At 45.4% G+C, this 19,132-nt stretch overlaps 1 protein-coding gene across 1 annotated transcript; it reads left to right on the top strand.

Annotated features, from left to right (window-relative positions):
• Nucleotides 1–3,658: 3,658 nt before the first annotated feature.
• Nucleotides 3,659–7,725, top strand: LOC147711184 (uncharacterized). Its single transcript, XM_086919427.1, has 2 exons — nucleotides 3,659–4,133; nucleotides 6,947–7,725. The coding sequence occupies exons 1-2, from the start codon at nucleotides 3,659–3,661 to the stop codon at nucleotides 7,723–7,725; spliced, it is 1,254 nt and encodes a 417-aa protein (XP_086775553.1).
• The last annotated feature ends 11,407 nt before the right edge of the window (nucleotides 7,726–19,132 follow it).

Here is a 19,132-nt window from a genome sequence, read left to right on the forward strand (position 1 = left end):
ACTTGGGCAAAGTTCTGCCCATTTCAACCCGCTGCTGATCAAAGTAGCCACCAGTCAGGTCTATGATGAATCTCAGACAACAGGCTTCAACTGCTATGAACTAAGGGTATCTCGCCTTCTAATGCTCACACCCCTTTAGTCACTAATAGGCCCCGATTAGTGGTGGGATAATTAGATGGCAAATATCAAAGGGTAGATGCAAGGGGGCCCTGGGCCCACATGGAATTCCTCCAGCTCTTTTCAAGCTCGATGCAGCCTAATAATTGGAAAACCTTGTATCCGCCTTTAATCAAATAATCACAGAAGGAGCAATACCGGCAACATGGAGAGTGTCCATGATTTCCCCAATTTTCAAGATGAGAGACAAATCTGCTGCTAAAAACTACAGTCTCGTAGCACTCATTGATAATAAGGCCAAATATTGTGGTGGAATTTGGCCTCCAGAGGCCAACTCTGGCAAGGTGCTTAGCCTACATAAATTGCTGGAATGAAATCTGGAAGGCCACTCCCAACTCCTTAAATTTCCATCTATGGAAGGAGATACAGAATAGGGACACTTCTCCAGAGGCCAACTCTGGCAAGGTGCATAGCCTACATAAATTGCTTGAATAAAATCTGGAAGGCCACTCCCGACTCCTTAAATTTCCATCTATGGAAGGAGATACAGAATAGGGACACTTCTCCAGAGGCCAACTCTGGCAAGGTGCATAGCCTACATAAATTGCTTGAATAATATCTGGAAGGCCACTCCCGACTCCTTAAATTTCCATCTATGGTAGGAGATACAGAATAGGGACACTTCTCCAGAGGCCAACTCTGGCAAGGTGCATAGCCTACATAAATTGTTGAATAAAATCTGGAAGGCCACTCCCAACTCCTTAAATTTCCATCTATGGAAGGAGATACAGAATAGGGACACTTCGGCTGACAAAGCATACCTTAATGAGTCGCTTACTGTAATGAGGTTAATTCACCTCTGGGAAACTCCCACAAGTCATCTGTGCTTCAACAAACTGGTCTGGAAAACTATGAATTCACTCTCTGTGCTTGAAGATAAGGCTCACTTAGCTAGAAGAGCCGATGCATGGCTAGATTTGTACAACTATAGAACAGCCACCTCTCAATCATACCTCCGTACTGTGTACAGTAACAACATTAGAAGTTTCTGAAATACCTTCTTGGTCTACTTCCATCACAGCTACATTTACCTCCATAACAGAGAAATTCAAGTTCGAGCAGTTGCCGTTTACGCGATGAAGGCATAGAGGACTGGCCACATTTAATATTCAGTTGCAAAGAGCTAATGGATGATCACAGATTAATTTTAAAAGCGGCCTTCAATGAAAGAGGAATTCAGACATGAAGACAGGCCGTGCTGGCTTGCTTTGCTCCAGAAGATCCGCAGCTGAACTGTCACCTGGTAAAGTTTTTCAAAAAGATGGAAGTGAAAATGGCAGCATTGGACAAATGGCTCGGGTCAGATGGTTTTTCCTGACTTTTCCATGGATTTTCTTCCTTCTTTATGGCTGCCCCAAATGCTCTACTTCCCAATCTTGCCAGCCCTGCATATATTAAATCCTGTGCCACAGTAACCCTGCAAAAACCAAATAAGTGCCTGAATAGATGGTAAAAGGAGTATTTTAATCTAATTTTTGGAGCTGCTAACACTGAGGATTGTTTTATGTAGGTATTTGATCTGTTTATGTTTGCAGTTTTTTATCACGACTTGTACATTTCCCTGTTGTCGCATATGGCATATTTTCCGTTCTCGTCTGCCTTGAACATTTTACTATTTTCTCACCCATGGGGCTCTGTAAAACTCAATTAAGAGCTTAAAAGAGAGGGTGAATCCTGATTAATTAACAAAGCTCACAAGGACTGAAGACTCGTGGTCATATTACCAAGGTGAAGTATCGCCGCTTTTTTTGGCGAATTGTGCTGAGAAAGCGGCGATACTTCTAGCGCCCTATTAACAAGGGCATGCTAATGCCTGCCTCAAGCCTACTTTGCATGTCAGCGAGAACCATCGCTAATGACATACAAAGTGGGCGTTCCCACGTCCAACCACATGTAAAATGTGGTTGGAGGTGGTAACACCCTATTACCAAGGCAGGCGTTGGGAGAAGGAGACCTGCGATAAACTAGTTTATTGCAGGTCTCCCAACACCTGCTCTGATCAGGTGTTAGGCATTGATAACATGGGGGTGTGGATCATAAAGCTGAATCCAACCCCCATATTATCAAGGCACACATTAGCGCGTGATAACAACGCTTGTTTTCACGCGCTAATGTTCCCTATCGCTGGCTATCGCCAGATTTAATATCGCCTATGTGTTGCGCGTTGATAATGACACGCTAACACAGCGATAAAATCGGGCGATAGCCGGAGATAGGGAAATCTGCGATGTGCGTTTTTTAACGCACATCTTGGTAATATGGCCCTAGGTTTCTAGAAGCACCTGATCTGTCTCCTTAGGAAGTTGCATTTTATCCTGAGATCTTACATATTGCCTCCTGAGTCATCCTAGGAATTTTGCATATTTTGGTTAATGCCTTAGCAATTCCGCCGCGGTGCGGGCGTTCTAAAGGGTGGGCGGGACTGCGACGGCCAACGGTCGTTTGCAGCACCAGGGAAGGAGTGCTGCTGTCGGCCAACGGGAGCACGGAAGGGGTTAATAAATCTACCTATTCATAGGGCAGGCAAACACTGTAAATCAGTCTGAGTATGCACTTTACTTGTTTTTATAAGCACTTTACCTGCTTGGCTAGGCAGTTACATTGTATTTTGAGACCATGCACATCTCTGTTTGAAAACCTTTGCGATTCTGCACATTTTGGCATATGAGTGCACTAATGTATGAAACAGGCAAGCACTGAAGATCTGTTTTAGTATGCACTTTGGGGCAGATTTACAAGAAAGTGACATGCACTTTGGGGCAGATTTACAAGAAAGCGACTCAGAGCATTCCGCAAGCCATTTGGCTGCGCTGCACTGAGTAACTTTCAAAGCACAGGTATGTGAAATATTTACAACAATATGTCACATCTCTGTGCTTCCCCCTGTGCTGGCGCACAAACTGCTGCCATGCTATGCCCCTTTATTTGTTTGAAGAGCACTTTACCTGCTTGCTTAGGTAGCCACATTTACATAGAGAGCTTGTTCATTCCCTTTCCTGATTATCCTTGTGATATTGCACACTCTGGTACATGAACCACTTATGCAGGCAAACATTATAGATCGGTCTTAGCATGTACTCTACTTGTACACTTCAATGGTTATTTTCCACCCATGGATCTGCACACCTAAAGCCTAAGGGGCAGATTTATGATGAGTGACGCAACTCTCCCGCAACGTAGAGTTGCGTCAAAAGTCTTGCGCCGTCGCAGCGACGACGCAAGTCAATGGGGAAGCGCCAAATCAATGAGTGAACGCAGCGTGTCGCAACTTGCCAATGTGCGTCAGATGACGTGACGTACGTGCCGCAAAAGTGCCGCAAGTCAGCCTGACGCAACGTAAGGAAAAGTCACGTAACTTTTTTTGCGACACGCAACGCCATTGCGGCGCCGGCGCAACACTCTAAAGTGCGGGATGCGTTAAAAGGCAGCTGGATACGTGACGCTAATTGCTGTTGCGATAGCTGTGGATCACAGAAGAGAAATGGAACAAGCACATACCAGCAGCCAGGACCCCCAGGAAACTCCTGCAAGCAAAAGTCCAGAGGCACAGGCTGACGCCAAACGTAAACGCAAGTCTAATTTTAGCCATGAGGAGAATGAAATCCTGGTGGCAGAGGTCACCAGGTACCAGCATCAGCTGTTCATTAATTCAAAGTTGCCCCATGGCAAAAAGGAGGCAATCTGGAAGCAAATTGTTCACAAAATAAACAGTGTAGGACAGGCCAAAAGGACAGTCATTGACTGTAAAAAAAGGTGGCATGATTACAAGCGCCGCACCAAAGAAAAACTAGCGGCAAACCGCAAGGCAGCCTTAGCAACAGGAGGAGGCAGCCCAGCAGACCAGGAGGACCTCGACGAACTAGAGGAGCAAGTGGCACAAGTCATCCCGGAAGAAATAGTAATAGGAATTTCCGGTCAGGACAGTGTCACAAGAGAAACGACAGAACACACAACAGGTAAGTACAAATAAGTGTGCATATCCCTGTGACGGGTGATGGTGTCAATAGCAGCTATAAATGTTCTCACTCCCACGATAGTTCAAGTATTATTTTAAACAATGACAATGACTACAATAGTCAGTCACACTAATGCGTAAATGCATATGTAAATGAGAATTCATTAATGTCATCTCATTGTTATCGTAGCGCTTACTGCGTGATTGTTAATTGGCTGTGTTTTCATTTGCCCATTGCTGCCTTCAATTCATTGTGCCTCATAACATTGTTTGCATAGTGTTTCACTGCAAGACTGGTCATCATTAATTATTGATCTGTGCACTGCTTGCTTTGCCTACTACAATTTATTTAGTGCCTGGTTGTGCTGGTGACACTGTCCATTTAATAGTGATTGTCTGGTTGCCCTACAATCTTGTCCTGTTTCAGTTTTTGCTTGCTGCCATTGAGTTGTATGTTTGTTGTGCCTCCCAGCCCGGCTCTCCAACCCGCTCCCGCATCCCAGCTGCTCCCCGCTTGCTATGCACCCCAGCACCATCCACTTATGTCACAACAGCCTACGCGCAGGGTACACGTGCAGTATAAGCGCCCTATGTGTGCTGAAGGTGTGCCAAAGGTAAGCCTGTCTACACCCGTCTGCACCTTGACTGTGCCCAGCGCCAGACCCCCCTGTCCCCTCTAAAACCCACTCCATCTGCATCACGTATGATGCTGCTATCCTCTCTGCATGGAACTCCGGCCGTCTCACAGACAGCTACCAAGCCACACCAGGACTCACCCATGGACCCTTCACCTGCCACTCCTGCAAGTTGAACAGCATCAGGACCCACACCAAATCCTCACACTTCAAACTGAGCTCCATAACTAATCACCTGAAGTGTATCATGCTGAACACCTGCTCAGTTCAGACACATGCAACTGAACTTTGGAACCTACTCAACACCACATTGCCAGACATTGCGGGGCAGATTAATGTTAACTGGCGCATCCCCAGGGATGCACCAGTTAACATGTGCCACAGTGCGCCACTGCTCCGCCACCCATGGTGCGCTGCATTTATGATGCGGCGCACCATGGTGCAAGTTAGTGAAGATGCTTGACGCATCTATTGGCGTACGGGCAGCATATTGCAGGAGTCATGTCGCAAGTGTGACCTGACTCCCACAATGCACAGGAGCCAGCTCTTCAATGCATGGTGTGTCACCCTTGCGCCTGTTTCAAGCAGGTGTAAGGAATTGATGTACAAAGTGACAGAGTGAAATCTCATCGATTTTACTCAGCCACTTTTAGGAGGCGTTCCATGCCCAGGAATGCCCCCCCCCCCCCCCCTGTGCAGGAACGCCTCCTCATGGCGCAGGGCTTTCCAACGTGACGCATCTCCTAGATGCATCACGTTGTAAATAGGGCGCATTGTTTGTGCCGCCGTTGCATCACATTAGGTGACGCAATTGCGGCGCAAGGAGGCGCACGGGCCTCATAAATCTGCACCACAATTTATTACAGAAACCTGGATGAAGGGACGTCAGTGCCCAACATGACCATAGCCATCACAAACGGCTAATAAATCATCCAAAAGGATTGCTGACATACATAACACCTTTGGGAATCAGTCCACCCCACCCACCTGCAAACAGAAACACCCACCAACAACCTATTCGCCTGGAACACCATCACCACTTAAGGCACCATCCACCTGATGATGATAGCCAACGAACCATTGTCCACACCACATCATCAACTAAGCACACTCCATTATCGTGCACCATCTCCGAGATGTCATCAACTGCTCCCTCAACTCTGCTAGCTTCATGGAATTTTGTAAACATGTGGAATTCAGCACCCTCCTGAAGAAACCCACAGCAGACAACACAGAAGTTAAGAGTTACCGCCCCATTCCACTCCTCCCTTTCCCTGCCAAAGTCATTGAGCAAACCGTCAACAGTCAGCTCCCACATTGGGTTTGGGTCTACCTCAATGGCTCACAGCACTTTTCAGCAACAACCCTGCACCACACCATCCCATGTTGGATTCAAAATGTCAGACGAGCTTTGCTACCATGAGTATTGAATTATTCTGTGAATAATTAATTTTGGTATGCCATTGTGTTCTATGTGTGTACAATGATATGATATGCACACTGCAATTGCTCATGAAAGATCATGCACTCAGTACTGTAGACCAGATATCTTCCTCAGACTTTGTGTCTGTATGGCCATGGCATTTGTTGCATCAGTGTCAACTGTCATTTGTTGTGTATTTGGGGCCTGGGTAGTTAATTTTGAACTACACCCAATGTCAGTTACCTTGTCATCATTGTAGGTTGACTCATACAATCATTCATAAAATGGTAGTGACATAAGAGATTGTGTTCAATAATGGCATACAATATGTTGGAAATGTGTATTGTACTCAGTCATTGCTTGAATGCAATGTAATGAATAATGTGTACAAAGCAGTCTGTCTGTCACTCTCAATTGTAGACTATTGTAAATCCAGTCTTGACAAAAAATATTCCAACAATATCCCAAACAAACAGTGTGTCCTTTGCTTGTGATAGGCAGGCATACAAAAAACATGACATGAAGAGGGTGTGTGAGACTGTGAGTGAGTACCTGTACCCATGGGCTGCAATGTAGATAATGTCTACAATTAGGCATATCAATTCTATGTATTGGAAGCAGACAAACACCCTGTATTCACACAACCAATTTACTATAGCAGTGTTGACCAATGAGTGCACACGTCATTGCTCTGATAAAACATTTCTACAATTAAACATCCCAACACTACTAACACATGTGCACATTTTTTCCTAGTGGATGCTGCATCAACTGCACAACAACTGGATGACAACATTGTCTCGGATGATATGGAAGAAAATCCTCCTAACATTCACACTGACACACATGAGGTGGAAAGAAGCATCATACGGTCCCCCACACCCCCTCCACAGTCTGACAACGATGTGGTTGCTGCTGAAGGTGAAACTTTAACACCAACACCACCTGTACCGTCCACAACAAACATTATTAATGAGTGGCAGAACAGACAACGAGAGTTCCAAAGTTCTGCTGTAAGTGTTCAGCGGGAACTCCTCAGTGAGCTACATGTGGCATTGCCAAGTATCGCTACCATCCTGCAATCCATACTACAAAGTATCAATCCAGATTTGGCAAACATTGGCACAGATGAAGGCACTTCCACACAAACACCAGGATTATCACAATCTCTGGGAAACATTTCTAAGATCATGAGTGAGAGGCATGTTCAAATGCCACCACAAAATGCAAGCAGGGAAATAGCCCAGCACCTGCAAGATATTGCGAACCAAATGAGAGACATGCAGCAACGTCAAGACCTCTTCCTGTCATCCATGACAGCTTTTCATGCAGACTTGCTGACGGTCATCAAAAACCAGCAAATTTTGCTGAATGAACAAAGGGATAATGTAACCTCGAGGGAACATGTGTACACTCAAACATCCTCTGCCATTGCTGCTGGAAGCAGTAGCACACCATGCCCTGCAGTTACTCAACAAAGTGAAGACTCAGAGGATGAATTTTCCATAAAAATACAAAGGAAGAGAGGACTGTAAACTACTATTGCACACAGGTGTCCCAGGACAACACACTAAACATTTCACTGAGGAGAACAATGTCTGACATTACACACCTGTCTTACAAAAAATGTGTCACAACTCAATGTTCAGGCATGAAACACTCAAGCAATACACATTCTGAAATTAAGAATGTGTAAATCACAATCTCATCCCTCAAATAAAATGTTGTTTGATAAACACAGTCAAACTTGTCAACAAGTTCTTCATGACCACCTGTGTGTCCATAACACTGTTCAATTGTGTCAAGTGTGTAACATGTAATGATTGTACTGTGTACATTTTTGGATGAGAAAAGTACACACATGTGGAACAGAAATAGAAATATTTGCAAAAGTGATTACACTGTGATAATAATCTTGTAATGTCAAACTTTAGGGTGACATAATTTGGTAAAAAATATAATTATTTAATAATGTACAGCTGGGTATTGCAAACACTCCTTTGCAAACACATCAATTGGGCCATAAAGAAGTGCATGTTGCATTCATGTGCCCTACCCTGTGGTAATGCCACAATATTGGTCATGTGCCTGTGTAGGCACCATAGTCGCATTAGTCATGGTACACTGAGTAGTACATGGAATAAGACAACTACACTAATGTTCACCATCACCACACAAGAAGTGTCACAACTGGCTTTGCACCCAAACCAAACATGCTGTACACTGAAGCACCACCTCTTACACAATGAGATGTGTAGTATGGAAACGTGATCAATGTGCCACTCTCTGTAACCCCTACTGTGCTGCACCATGCAGATGGAATAGCAGGATGAAGATCTAATTGTAAAGCTTGCTTTCTGTGCAATGCATGGGTTAAGTGGAGTCAACACACACAGTAACTCACATGTAATCATACTAAATCAAATACAATATTGCAATGATAATGCTGGACTGACAAGGGCATCATTGGTTGAGGGATGTATGTTTGCAAGTTGTCTCAGTTCATATCTGTGCTGTGTTCAACAGATACATCAAATACACTACACTACCAATGTGAAAGTACGCTGGCATAGTGGACATAGCACTGGAATGGGCAAATTGGTTCTTACCTGCCACAACCTTTCTTGTAATGCATACACTCTTCAACCTCCATGTTTCACTTACTTAAACTTGTTGTGTTACATGGTGCAATTCTCACTACAACAACATTTTCATTACATCAGTAAACATTACCTGCAATGTGTGTCATGTGATGGATGAAAGTATAGTCATACACACTTGTAAGCTTCACTCTGAAATCACTGTGTCCAGGATGCACATTATCTTAGGATTGAATCTTGTAGGTGGTGCAGGGTGGCTCACCGCCGACTGCACCAGGTCAATGCTTCTAAGTCTACATCATTTGATCTAGTTTGATGTCCTAGCCCCTACACTGCTGTAGAGCCATTGTCAGGCCACATATCTGTGAGTATTGCAAGTCTATGCTAGAGAGCTGGTGATCGGCCCCCTACTTCAGCTGGGGATGGCCTCTGAGGACAACTCACTAGATTGCAGATAGTCCATGCTCATGATGTATTTACGAAGATTGACCTGGATACTGCCCACTTAACTCCTCTTGCATATTGTGCCTTACATTCATCAAGATCGGGCATGATTTATTTACACCCGTTACACTGCACGCAATGTATGGCAATTGTTATAAATTGTGGGAGAGACCTATGATGAGGAGAGGATGGCAGTGATACACTTAGTGGGTGTATCAAAAGCCTTCAGTGGTCTCATCTATTCTGAATAATGAGGGTCTTAGAATGTGGGGAGTGTCATCTGAGATGCAAAGACAGGTTGTATTCATTGGCAAGCACAAGGGTGGTGGTTGGGCGGGGGTCTCCTTGTGATATCCAGTGGGGCAGGGTACTAGTCAGGGTTGTTCCTTGTCCACGCTGTTGTTTCCTATTGACATTTAACTGTTGTCACCATGCATATAATATCACTGTATGCTGAGGATCCGTAGATGCATATGATGGATACCGAGTATGCCTTGGAATGGGTGCGTTAGCTACAATCTACCCGAGCTCCACCCCACTGCACAATAGTGAATAACTACAGGGTAAGTGTTGGACATTCCTCTATCACTTTGGCTGAGTGGTGTTTAGGAGGTGGCAGACATGACTTCACAATCTCCCTTCAAATTACAAGAGCAGACCTAAGTGATGTCCCCATATACCTTGGCTCAATGAACTTCTTGCCCTGGTGAGTGAAAGCGGTGACCACATTCCTGGCAATTGTGCCCTGAGGCACCGTATGTATTGTGGGGGACATGGTCAACACTGGCCAGGCGGTAGAGTCTGTGTTTAAAATGCGGGGAGAGACCTCAAGAACATTGTTAGAGGCCATCTGCTTGAACTTGGAATGCATGCAAATAGGTGCATGACATATTCAACAAGATTTGACATCACAGGTATTGCCAGCACATGTACTCACAGATGCAGCTTCAACATAGCAAGAACATAATAATGACATGCACGCAAACATGAAACTTTATCCATTCAATGTGTCAACTTACTCACACTTCTAACACAGTAAATGCAGTACTTAAAACAAGAGATCACAAAGTATGTAAGTAGAAAAATCAAATAAAATTTACTTCTCAAAAACAGTAAAAATATGTACATTACTTAAAATTCACATCTAATCCTAAAATACCTAACCCTATCTAAACTATCTAAACTTAACCTAACCTAACTTATCTTAACCTATCTAACTTACATAACTATGCCCTAACTTACTTAGCCTAAAATTACCTAGCTTGACGCAGGACAAGTAAACATCAGCCCCCACCCCCCTTAACACATAAATGCACAAGAGACATACACATACTTATCCTAAACATAAACTACACACAAATCTAATAAAACCACAAATATATATATTTTTTTCATTTTTTTTATAATTTTTTTAAAACACATATAACACATCTAAGAAAACCCACCCACCCAAATAGAAAAAGTAAAACCCAGCAACTACGTAATTAAAATTAAGAAATAGAAAAATAAAAACTTACTAACTACCTAAACTATCTATCTAAACCTATATAAAATATTAAAAACAAATAACCTTCAACATTTCACTATGAACTAAAAGAAATTGTCCAAACATTGCCAGATATGCTTCAAATCATAGAAATGATGTGGTCCAATGTCAGTTGCACCCTGTTGAGTTTGGTGTCTAATGCCACAATTTTCGCCTCCAAATTATCAACTTTCCTGTCAATGGCAGCCAACATTGTAGCATCAACAGTTGCCGTGCCTCCAGTGGATGATGATGCTTGTGGGGCGGCAGCAGCACCACCTGCATGTGTTGACGGAACATGTGCTTTTACTTTATCTCCACTTTTGCCTTTCGATGACTTAATAACCCAGGTTCGCGCCAACTTCCTCTTCTGGTATTGGCGCCCGACCAACGAAATGCCTTAGCAACGGCAAGTATATGTCCATACCGAGCTTTCCGGATGCGGAAAGCCCGCTCCTCCGCTGCATTCATGTTATCTGTATGGAAAAAGGGAACATGTGTAAGGCAAGCAGTACATGATGGACATCAGCATGACCTAAGTTGTACAATCAAAAGAGTGAATGGAAAGTGTCATGAAAATAAGACCACCACTCTTGTGATGACACACTGCAAAATTGCCATCTACCATATACATCCAAAGTCACATGACCACGGGCCACTAGGTGGTGGCCAAGTCTAATGACTGCCATGAAATGACACACCAGCATCTGGCCACATACATACTGTCAAGTATAACAGATGTGCTTGTCTGCTCAAGCGTGGCCTTGGTATCCCACGCTGGTTTATGTAGAACCATCTTGTCTTACCTGTTCATATTGCAAAAGATACTTGTGAGGGTATCATAGCCGCATGCATCCTTGAGTAGAAGGAATGCAAGTTGAGAGGATGGGAGAGATCACATTGGGTGAGGCATGGATACATTGCAATGGAAGAGCACGCTGTCTTAAGTCAAAGGTATATGTGTGACAATATAAAGCACGATACACAGGAGGTGCCCGTAGTTAAGGGTAAAATCCCCATGTTGGATATAATTGTAATCCAATGAAAGGCAAAGCAGATAGGTATGTGTACACACTCATCTCATTTGGATTCATATAGTGGCCGCTGATACACATAGTGGCCAGTTACAGGTTTGGGAAGCAGAGGCACAGGCTTTCTTTAAACACCGTGTACGAGGAGCAGGTGCACTCTCTTGGTAGGGATATTATGGATATGGAAGTCCGGTGCGGTGTAAAAGAAGTGGCCCTGAACAAAACCCCTGTGGGCTGATGGTCTCACCATCAACCTTGACTAGGGTAATGTCAACATTCTTGCACCTCAGATGCCATTGATGTTTATGGGGGCTGGCCAACTGGGGATGCTGCTGTCTACGACTAGGTTAGCTATTACTATCCCTTTCCTCATACAGTGTGAAGTCCAAAGTGAGTTTTGTGGGTACTGTCCCCTAACCATGCTGCCCATGGATGATGTGATGACAAATCTCATCCTGTATGCACAAGTATTCACACACCTGTTACACTTGGTACACCCTGATCAGGCTGGTTTCATCCCTACCAGGAATATGGCCGTTAGTCTATGGAAGTTGATATAAATGTTGAACACAGACCATGCGGTGGACTATTGTGCAGAGGACCTTAATTGGATATAGCTAAATCATTACATTGCTCAGAGTGGCGCTACATGTTTGCTGTTAGGAGGGTTTTTGGGCTGGGAGTGGAAATTGTCCACTGGATAGTAAAATTGTATTTGTCAGGCATCCCCACAGTAAAGGTGTGATTATTCATGTCCTCCTAATACCCAGTAGGCCAAGAGGGTTGCCTGCTCTCCCCTCAGTAATTTGCTCTGGCTATCCAAACATGAGCAACTTGTTCTCAATTGTGTAGGGTTGTTTGTGGCCTGAGGCTCTCGGATCACACGTACTTTGTCTCTAAGAATGCGGATGACCTTTTGTTCTTTCACGTGGACGATGGGGAGGCATTGGAGGGGGTGCATGCTTTCAAAAACAGGTTTGAGACATCTCTATTACTGGGGGACACATGTTTACCATACCCAGGAATAACAAAGTGATGTCAATATGGTATGAGTCATGAGAGTGCATCGGAGTAGCATGCATTCTGGTCTACGTTGGTACGGTTGTAGGTGGGACGAGCGGCATTGGTGATGATGGTGGCACTTTCCTGTCTGTTGTCCTAGTACCATACATTGCTGGTGTGCATAGAATTCTGTGATATGTTGACTGTTATTACGGAAACTGGACGTAGAAGGGTGGCGTTGGAGACCCAGATGCAGCACAGGGCAGAGGGGGTAATTGCTGTCCCACATTTTTGTTTGTACTTATTGTCAATTCCATTGAAGGGGCTCACCCACGCAGTGGCCCAGGACTTAATGCAAGCTGAATATAAAATGGAACCAGAGGTGGGACGGCACGTCTCATCCTTAGTGATATTTATCACACAAGATAAGGATGGATTTATTGACTGAGTAAAAAATGACTCCGACACTTTGTAGTAAAAGGTACCATGGCACGATGGGAGTGCAATGCCCTCATGCCCCAGAGGTACCATTGCCCATGTGTACACCACTTTCACATGTGGGCGATTGGTTGGGCCTTGCTACATGGATGGAGATTGGCCTGTAGGGAGTGGTAGACCGGAATAGCAAGGGAGTTGTCCTGTAAATGGACAACGTGCAGGATACCTTTGGGCTGTCACGGGCTCATTACTTAATCCATACGCCCTTGGTTACTGCCATTCAGAGTGATGGTGGGATGGGCCTGTTTCAACCACCAGTGAATGCTGCATGGCAATATGTAAGGATTGGTGTGTGTACGATCAAGGCAGTAACCTCTTCATATAGGCTAATATTTCAGATTGCATAATGTGTGCCCTATGCACATGTTGTGGGATAGAATTTATTTTGTTCACTTACTGTGAGGACATTTACACAATGTAAAAGCATATATTGTAACACAAAATTAATCTGGATACAGCAACATGTCTGTAACATTTCAGAACCCACACTCGCACAACAAAATGGACACGCAAATTCCTGGACTAGGGGTTGGTGTGGGCCAAATGATAAATACGTTTGCTTCAGCAGATCCTGGTGTGGCCCAGTGTCATTACACGGAGGGATGCTGTGCTTACCTGTGCGAGGAGTGACGGTGCGATTTTGATGCAGCATGCACAAAGTATTACACATTGAAAAGGCACTACATGCACTGTGGGCATCTTAAGTTTTGCTAATATCACTGAGGGCCTGATTTATGATGCGGTTGCGCCGTGGTTGCGTCATTTTATTCAACACAACAGCGGCACAAACAATGGGCCCTATTCACAATGTGACACATCTAGGACATGCGTCACTTTGTAAAGCCCTGCGCCATAAGGAGGCGTTCCTGTGCAGGGGGGGGCCTTCCTGCGTAGGAAAGCCTCTTGAAAGTGGCTGATTGAAATATATGAGATTTCACTCAGTCTCTTTCTGGCCAATGCTGCCTCAAAATCCTGCGGCAGCTTGAAGCTGGCGTTGGTCTCGATGCAGCATTGTGTAGATGGGCCACCCCCAAGCCTTGCTGGAGCTGCATTGCGCTTGCGACGCAACTCCAGCAATGCGCCACATTTTCAGCACAGATGTGTCACACATCTGTGGCGTTTGTGGCCCATGGTGCAACGCTATGTTAAAGCGCCTAACCATGGGTGGGGACCTGTGGCGCACTATGGCGCACATTAAGTGGCGCATCCCTGGGGATGCAACAGCGAACATAAATCTCACCCTTACTGATTTGTAGGTGTACGTGTCTTGTAAAACAGTGATTGTGAACAAACGTAGAAAGCCATGTGCTTCCACAGTACACCTGGGGGCAGATTTATGAGTTCTGGCGCATCTCTGCAAATCAGCAGGGATGCTCCAGAACTGATGCGTCACGCAATTCCCTCCATGCGGCACCACAGAAGCTCCGCATTTACAATGCGGTGCACCATGGTGCAAGGAAGGGCAGATGCGTGACGCATCTTGTGGTGTACGGGCGGCGCATTGCTTGAGTAGCGTCGCAAGTGCGACGCAACTCCTGCAATGTACAGAGGCCACCCATACATAACGTGGTGCGTCACTCCTTACGCCTGCTTCAAGCAGGCGTAAGGATTTGACGCAGCAGCATCGTAAAACTGCCTCAGTGAAATCTTGTAGATTTCACTGCATCAGTTTTACGGGGCTTTCCTACGAGGGAACGCCCACCCTGCGACAGAACGCCCACATGAAACCTGACGCAGGTTCCATGTGGCGCAGGGCTTTACAACGTGACGCATCTGCCTAGATGCGTCACGTTGTAAATAGGTCGCAGGGATGCGCCACGTTTCTGCGCCTTTGCGTCACGCAACGGCGGCATAAATTTGGCGCAAGTCCGACATAAATCTGCCCCCTGATTTAGAGCTTACACACACTGCAACCCTGGTACCACAGCCTGTAATAATCATTCACACAACACATTCACTAAACACACGTAGTGAGCACTGTGTTCAGCATGCCTTACTGCACAGATGTACGTGTAAAGAATTAGCTTTTTCATGTTGCATTCTGCTCCCTCAGTGTCAAAAAGAAACAGGCATTGACCGTTACTTTGTTCCTAGGGTAATGGGCTGTCTGACACATATGTGCCTTTCATTTTGTCCATGCATGATTCAACTTCTGTCACAAACACTCACAAAATGTTACATTCACTTTGAGGGTGTCAGCAAAGATTTGATACAAGTGGATGCATTGAGCATGCCATAGTTGGGCACATACACAGTGCATCTTGCTCCCACACACATTACTTCAATCTGTAGGAATTAAAACATTTACTCACTGGTTGCATTGGGGTCCTCGAAGCTGTCGATCTCCCCCTGCGTGTATGGCGGCGGACCACCTACAAACAATGTGCAAATATGTACATTAATGCATAGCATTATAAATTCAAAATATTGTAGCGGGCAGATTGTACGGTAACTTATGCATGTCATTTATAGTCTTTTACTACCCTTTCATGTGTCCTACAAAATGTAGGTAGGAAATGTACATGGACTCTGGTAATGCATGTTGACCTCCACATGAGTGTACATTGTTTGATCATGTTTGACAACTCACCCCCCCGTGTAAACAGCTCACGTTCTGATGCAAATACCCCTGTGGTCCAGCCCACTTGATCCCATTCCCCATCCCCAGCATCCCGCCTCCCAGCAGCTTTGCCTTCCCAGCTAACATTGTAATGCCATTAGGTGGGTGGCGGAAGGCGCGCATAAGGCAAGCCCATATGCTCATGTCTGGAGGCTGGCCAGCATCAGATTCCATGGACCACGCAAATTCCACAACAGCACACTCCTCAGTGACACAAGCAGCCTCCACATACTCATGGCATGCCAAAACCACTACACTTTGAAGGACACCCTGAAACGGTCCCACATACCTTGCTTGAACCACACATGCAGGTTCACCTGTGAGCGGACCACCAAATGTCAAAATACTGAACACACACACCTCCACAGCATACTCCACTACACCTGCTCTGCTACATTACACGCTGGTCTGCACTTGGATCTGCAAGACACCTCTGCCCCAGATGTGGCCTTCAAGAGTGACACCTGTTGGAACAACTCCTTGCCCAACAACATTCCTATAGCCATCCCGGATGTATAGAAGATCACCTGCATGGATTGTCCCAATGGAAAACGAAGTTGAATAGGTATTGTAAACAATAATGCCATCACGTTTGTTAGCCATATAGACATCACCCTCCACACTGGCAAACAAATGCACTTGCAGATCCACAACAAAAAGAACCTCACCCTCTGAGGGACACTAATTGACCCACCCCCTGGTTCCCTGGCTTAATGTATGAACTCCATTGCCAACCTTGCAAGCATCCATGCACTTGCCTTCATGGAATACATCATCCTTGTGGACTTCAACTTCCACCTTTACAAGAATTATGACGCCTACCCTGCCACCCGGATACACAACCTACCGAAACTTGGCCTCAGACAACTCCTCACAACACCCATCTACACCCCCATCCACACGCTGGACTACATCTTGCCCACAGGCACTACCTATACTCTTGGCCACATCTGCTACCTGGGTGAATGTTTCCACAATACAATGCAGTCCAGGATGACCAGAATACATATTGCCTAATTGACTGTTTAAAAGTACAGGCATTCCTGTTTGTGATGTATATTTTATTACATTATACTGTAGTTAAATTAGTGAAAGGCAATACATATAATACTATCAGATCATTTAATGAATATAACTAAACATCAGTTCATTTGTTCATCCATGGTGTGCTGCATTGAAAATCATAGGCACCAATGCTGGGTGATCAGCCGCCCTACATACGTGGGGAAGCAATAATGAAGGCCTATTGCCAGTGGTGCATAACTTTTTACCCTTTTCAATGTAAGTCAACAGTGTTGCAAGGTGTGCATGGAAGAGGCCTGTGTTACATCCCTGCTGATATGCAGGGATTCACCTAAATAAGTAAGTGCACCCCTTAATGTCTGTGATACGTCACAATCCTGTGTGAAATGCCAGGAGCCCTGAGGGTTTGTCTTCAGCATTACGTCATCCAAGTATCATTTTGAACCCAACTCCACCATTGCTCCACCATGTCATCACAGTATTTTACACACATTGTTAAAAAATGTTGCACCGAGATGCAGCTTACAAAGTGAAAGACAAATGCAGTGGACCAGGGAGGGACATGAGTGTTGGATGTGTGATGATGCTTCCCTGCATATTTCCAAATATGCACCACATCACAGTTATCAACATCTACTGGCATTGGTTGTCTTTTACTAGCCCACTGCACCACAAGTATGTCAGACTTTTCAACGTAGTGGTGGTGCAGAGTGGTTATACATATTTATGAGGAGAGGGACACCCACCCTGCGTGACTTCACCTCTCATTAAAAATACATACCCTTCACACGCAGCACTGTGCGTGGAAGGGGTGTTGCATGGATGTTGCTGTGGATGTTCACAGGCAACACCTTTGGAGGGAGACACATTTACAATTTTTAACAAAATGTTTAAGGTGGAGTGGCGTAGGAATGCTACGCCACACTAGAGGTGGGGTAGCAAGGCACATTGAGAAATGCTTCCATTTCTCCATGTGTGCTCCACTTTCAATGCCTGCTGCATTGCAAAGCACTCATTGAAAGTGGAAAAAGTGAAAACATTTTTGTTGTACTGCATCTTGGCCCTCACTGTACTTACCATTTTCTCCCCATGGCGCAGGCATCCTTGCATCATAGTGCAAGGGTGCCTGCGCCAGTGCATGTATACAGATAGGGGCAGATTTATGAGGCCGTTGCGCCTCTTTGCGCCGCAATTGCGTCACTTACTTTGACGCAACTGTGGTGCAAACAATGCGCCCTATTTACAACGTGACGCATCTGAGAGATGCGTCACGTTGTGAAGCCCTGCGCCATCAGGAGGCGTTTCGGCACAGGGGAGGGCATTCCTGCGCAGGAACACCTCCTAATAGTGGCTGAGTGAAATCTACAAGATTTCACTCAGTCACTTTCAGGGCAATGCTGCGTCAAAACCCTGCACCTGCTTGAAGCAGGCGTAGGTCTTGACGCAGCATTGTGCAGATGGTGCACCCCCGAGCCTTGCTGGAGCTGCGTCGCGCTTGCAACGCAACTCCAGCAATGCGCCACATTTTCAGCACAGATGTGTCACGCATCTGTGCCGTTTTCGCACCATGGTGCGCGGCATTATAAATGCGGCGCACCATGGGTGGTGGAGCTGTGGCGCACGTTAACTGGCGCATCCCTGGGGATGCGCCAGTTAACATAAATCTGCCCCTTAGTGCATGAGCGCAGGGGGATGCACAGACACACAACATATGATTCTCAATATGTTGCATCTCTGTGGTTTCTGAATTAACGCAGCACGGCGCAGGAATAACATTTGCCTTACCTGGTTGTAAATTTGAGGCATACTTTGCTTATCATTGAAACCTTTTATAGATCTGTACATTAGTGAGAATGACAACATGAGTAAAAAAATAAATGTACTCACCGGTTGGGCCTCCTACTTCCACTCCCAGATGGTCCAGGACATCACCCTCACGGCTGACAGTGTCCTGCCACCGGTGCTTGATCTGATGTACAGTACGCTGGATGCCGAACAGTTGCTCCAGGTGTTCCTGTACAAGCTCCCATCTGCCTCTCCGCTCCTCCGTGGGGTAGCCTTGGCTCACACGGCCACCCATGGACACCATTCTCGGCAGATAATGGTGCACCAACCACAACAGCCCCCCAAACTCACTATCTGTGAGGTTCTTGGACCTGCCAGACATAGTGTGCTCTGACAAATCTTCAAAATTAAAAA

This window comes from Lissotriton vulgaris, chromosome 5, assembly GCF_964263255.1.
Source record: "Lissotriton vulgaris chromosome 5, aLisVul1.2, whole genome shotgun sequence".
Lineage (NCBI taxonomy): Eukaryota > Metazoa > Chordata > Amphibia > Caudata > Salamandridae > Lissotriton > Lissotriton vulgaris.